Here is a 5,113-nt window from a genome sequence, read left to right as displayed (position 1 = left end):
CCACCCACTGAGACAGTGGGGCTGATCTATTGGGAGCTCACCAAGGCCAGCTGGACTGTGACTGAAAAAGCATGGGATAAAACCGGACTCTCTGATCAAGGCAAACAATGAGGGCTGATGAGAAGCCAAGGACAATGGCACGGGGTTTTGATCCTACTTCATGTTCTGGCTTTGTGGGAGCCTAGCCAGTTTGGATGTTCACCTTCCTAGACATGGACGGAGCGGGGAGGACCTTGGACTTTCCACAGGGCAGGGAACCCTGACTGCTCTTTGGACTGGAGAGGGAGGAGGAGAGGAGTGGGGAGAGGGGAAGAAGACTGGGAGGAGGGGGAGGGAAATGGGAGGCTGGGAGGAGGCAGAAACATTTTTTTTCTTTTTCTCAATAAAAAATTAAAAAAGAAAAAAAAAAAGAAAAAGAGTTGGACATAATGGCACGGCCTCAGGAGGCAGAGGCTGGTGGATCTCTATGAGTTTGAGGCCAGCCTGGTCTACAGAGCGAGTTCAGCCAGAACTACATAGTGAGTCTCTCTGAAAACGTGTGTGTGTGTGTGTGTGTGTGTGTGTGTGTGTGTGTGTGTGTGTATGTGTCTGATTGATAACTGGGAGGAGCGCTGTTGCTGTGGGAGCTCCTCCTGCTCCTTCAGCCAATAGCCTTTAAGATCCCAGCCCGCTTGGGCCTGGTCTCTCATATACAAATGCAGTTGTAAAGCATGCACTCGCTCTCTTGCTTCCGGTTCTCGCTTCCAGCTGCTAGATTTGGTTCCTGTTCCCTGTTCATGCAGAGGACTGTGATCTAGGACAGTGATTATGAGTCCCCACCTCCACCCCTAATAAATAACTCTTTATTATACGTAATTCTGAGCTAGTGTGGGATTATTTTGTAACTTCCATAATCATGTTGTGAGCTTGGCATGCTGTCACCCTCATGGGTTCACAGCAGCCGTGGTATTTAAAGCCAATCCAGCCAGAATTCTGGTATAGATGGGGGGAGTGATCCCCAGACCCCATGTCTTACTGAGGAGCTATTGGCAGCTTATAACTGCTGAGGGAAGGAGAGTCTTTTTCTTTGCTTTCATGTGTTGCCAGTGGTAGGCTCCCCACACACTGAGGATGGGCCCAGCACCATCCACTAAGGGCAGCACTAATCACACTTAGTGGGCTATGGGGAAGGAGGAGGGGACAGTGACAAGGACATGAGTTTGGAGAGGGGGCTGTGATGAGAGTCATTTGGAGGCAGTTGGGAGAAACAGGGATATCTGTGATGTTTCCTTGTATGAGGTTCTCAAGAATAGAGAAAATTAATGTAACGACTTCTGAGTCGTTAGCTCTCAGTGTGGCAGGGATCAGGGAAAACCCTTGTGCCATGAGCTCTGTGACTAAGCCTCAAAGGGAGAGAAGGGGGATACAAAGAGGCCAGGAGCCCATGGGATCTTAGCCCTATATGCAAAACTCTGTGTGTGGGGAAATTCCCTTTGAAATACGCAAAAGTTCATTTTGCCCTCCACCCCTTTTTCTCATGTTTCATTTTTAAAATTGCCTATTATAACTGAATTAAGAACAATTTTTGTTGCTGCTGGTGGTAGTTTTTTGAGACAGGGTCTTGCCGTGTGACCAGGCTGGCCTCAAATTCTTTTTAATTTTTAAAAATGTTATCATGTGTGTATGAGTGTTTCGCCTGCTTGTAGGTCTGTGCACTAGACACATGCAGTACCCACGGAGTCCGGAAGATGGCATCAGTTCCCTATGTGGATGCTGGAATAAAGCCTGGGTCCTGGGGAAGAGCAGCCAGTACTGTTGACAGCTTACCCATCTTCTCCAGTCCCTGGTCTTCCTACTGCCCTCACTTCCCAAGTGCTAGGATTATGGGTGTGCACCACCAAGCCTGGCTAAGAGCAAAATGTCCGATCCAGTTACAGTCTGCTTTCAGTGAATAGTAAATGGTAGAAACTGTCAGAGGCAGGAAGGCTCAGGAAAGAGGAGGGCTGAAGTTACTGGTGGACCGGCTCTGGCCAGTCTTCTTGGCCCTCACCTTGTAAAGACAGGTCTGCACTTGTGTTCTGAACCCACCTACACTGTGTTTCTGAGTCCCTTCCTCGCTCAGCACCCAGCAGGGCAGAGGGACAGAGTGCCAGGCCAGCCACCAGCTCACTGCAGGACTTGAACGCCCCCACTGCCTCCACTTTCCCCTCTTCCTTGCGGGGGAGGGCTCTGCCAGGTTCTGCTCGCTGTTCTGGGCAGTGGGTATTGCAATGCCGTCCACCCAGCCCCACTCCCAGACCTCAGCTTACTGGACCCTTCTTCTCAGCCTCTTTCTTCTTCAGGCTGAGCTTAGAGGAACGGAACTGCCTTTCAAAGACAATCTGGCTTATGTTGCAGGTCTTCTCTTCCTGAGGCAGAAGTGACTTGGATGTACAGACAAGCTTTTCAGAACTGAGGAGAAAAGGGGGAGGGATCTCAATTCAGCGCGAACAATTCAAAAGCAATTGAAGTCGGGTGGTGGTGGCACATGCCTTTAATCCCAGCACTTGGGAGGCAGAGGCAGGAGGATTTCTGGCCTGATGGTCTACAGAGTGAGTTCTAGGACAGGCTCCAAAGCTACACGGAGAAACCCTGTCCCGAAGAAAAAAAAGTTATTGAACGAACTTAATGGATATTCGTTTTGTGAAAAGAAAAGGCTGGCTAGACATCACTGGAGCCCGCCAATCTGGAATAATGTCTCTAAAGGTCCGTATGGGAAGGCTGGGAGCCCAGGGTGCTGGTGTCGGGTGTGCTATGGGCCTTTAAAGAATGAAGTTAGAGGTCTGGGGGTGAGAGGGACCATGGAATCATGATCTCTTCCTTCCAAAATAGGAGTTCAATGAACCTTTCTTAAGCCAAATGGCGCGGATGAAGCTGGCTAACACAACTATCATGTGAGTCATGGGACCAGTCTATGGCTGAGGCAGTCCCTCGGTCCTCCGACCTGGGATTGAAACAGAAGGGCCACAGGCAGCCTGTGTGAGTACTCAGGCCAGGAAGTCAGGGAGAAGTGCAATCGACTAGGCAGCACATGCGCAGAATAGAGAAAGCCTCAAGAAGAAGGGAAGACGAGAACCCGAAGTCTCAGAGGAGACGACAGGCATCGTGGTCCCTTAAGCAGCCTGGCTTTCTTGCTGGTTATATAATATACGGGGACTTTCCAATATATCTAGCCTTCTCTCCTTTTCCACTTGAGAAAGATTCTGCTTTTTGCCATCCACTGCCCCTGGTTAACGTAGCGTACTGCTCTTTAGTTCTTCCCTTCATTACACAGGGCGCGCTCTGGATGCCTCGCCGAGTCACGGCCATTGCTCCCTATTCCGAAAAGGAAATAGGCCTTCTCTTTCTCCATCCCTTACTCGTCTAGCAGACTCGCCATCTATCCCGCCCAGCGCTTGAGGCCAGCCGCTGCAAGATGTAATACTCGCCTGGGCTAGGATACCAGGCAACAAGAAACAGAATGCACAATAGCCTGGCAGATCGGGAAACTGTAAACAGTTGGATCGATCCAGACATTTCTGGGGTTAGTATGTACTGCTTTGCTTTAAGGAAAGGGGATTTTTCAAGCCTTCTAGCAAGGCTGGTAGATGGGGTCAGGCAGTGTCTCACAGCTGTAAGGAACCCAACTGGGCTGAGAGGGTTAGAGGAGGCCACTGGAAAGCCTTCCACTGGGAAGTGATCATTCAAGCTGTTAGGTGGGAAAGGCCAGACTAAAGTGGGGCTAGAGGAGCTGTGGCAGCTCTGGTTGAGGGGCTGAAAGCGGCGGTGTGTGTGTGTATGTGTGTGTGTGTGTGAAGGGGTTAGAGCAAGAAAAGGCCTCTCCACCACTGAGAAGTTATGTCATTGTTAGTGTTTAAATGAAAAGCTCTTAAAAGTAAAAGAAACTCACCAGGCGGTATGGTGTTGCACGCCTTTGATCCCAGCACTGGGAGGCAAAGACAGGTGGATCTTTGTGCGTTCGAGGCCAGCCTGGTCTGTAGGTCAAGTTCCAGGACAGCCAGGGCTGTCTCAAAAACAAACAAACAAAAAACTGTCTCAAAAAGAAAAAAAGAAGAGAGAGGTGGGGGAGGGAGGGAGGAAGGGAGGGAGGGAGGGAGGGTGGGAGGGAGGAGAAGTCCTAGCACTTGAGAAGCAGAGGTGGGGCAGAGAGCTTGAGACCAGACTTAGTTGTAATGAGAAATCCTGCCCTCCCCCTCGCAAAAAGGGAAAAGTGAGACACTTGTGCTTTTGTGCAAGGGTTAAGATCTGAAATAGCAACAACTGGAAAGAACCAGGAAATCTACCTGGAACGTAACGCTCACGTCTGTAAAGTCATGGGACAGCTGCAGATATTGTGCCAAAGAAGGAGAGACTTTCCAGGGGGAGTTCTCTTTATTTTTTTCTTTTTTGGCTATTTATTCATTTTTATGTGTGTGGGTGTTTTGCCTACATGTATGTCTGTGTCCCACATGTATGTAGTCCCCAAGGAGGTCAGAAGAGAGCATGGTTGAACCCTGTGAAACAGTAATGATCTTAACTACCAAGCCATCTCTCCAGCTCCCAGGAGAGAGAGTTCTTACTCCACAAACTGTGACCATTTGAAGTACCATTATCAGAGTAGAGACTGATCCTCTGGACTCTCACCATTTGGGGGCTTGGTCGATATCCTAGGACTTTAAGGTTTTGTTTCTCAAATTTAAGTAATAACCTAACTGGAACTAGTTTTTATATAGACAATGGATGTTGAATTAAGGGCTGCAGGGCTGCGTCCCCGGCACCCGGCCGCCCGCATGACTAGCTTATGCCCCGAAATAATTACACGGAAACTGTATTCTATTAAACACTGCCTGGCCCGGCTAGTTCCAGCTTTTTATTGGCTAGCTCTTACATATTGTTCTAACCCATTTCTAATATTCTGTGTAGCCCACGAGCTGGCTTACCAGGGAGGATCTTAACCTGCATCTGTCTGGAGCGGGAGAATCATGGCGACTCCCTGACTCAGCTTCTTTCTCCCAGAATTCTCTTCTGTATACTCTGCCTACCTAATTTTCTATCCAATAAAATGGGCCAAGGCAGTTTCTTTATTATAATTAACCAATGTCCTTCCTCCATCATT

The 5,113-nt window shown here is 49.0% G+C and overlaps 1 protein-coding gene across 1 annotated transcript in view; it reads right to left on the bottom strand.

The window, feature by feature from the left end:
* Fam228a (family with sequence similarity 228 member A) overlaps positions 1-5,113 on the bottom strand; it is a 21,099-nt gene that overhangs the window by 3,529 nt on the left and 12,457 nt on the right. Inside the window, exon 6 of the mRNA XM_050125861.1 lies at positions 2,289-2,430. Within this exon, the coding sequence (XP_049981818.1) occupies positions 2,289-2,430 (142 nt within the window). The remainder of the gene's footprint in view (positions 1-2,288; positions 2,431-5,113) is intronic.

Source organism: Alexandromys fortis, unplaced genomic scaffold, assembly GCF_014885135.2.
Source record: "Alexandromys fortis isolate MF-2015 unplaced genomic scaffold, M_Fortis_MF-2015_v1.1 scaffold_252, whole genome shotgun sequence".
NCBI lineage: Eukaryota > Metazoa > Chordata > Mammalia > Rodentia > Cricetidae > Alexandromys > Alexandromys fortis.
The sequence above is the reverse complement of the archived record's forward strand: the minus strand, read 5'-3'. Positions and strand labels throughout refer to the sequence as shown.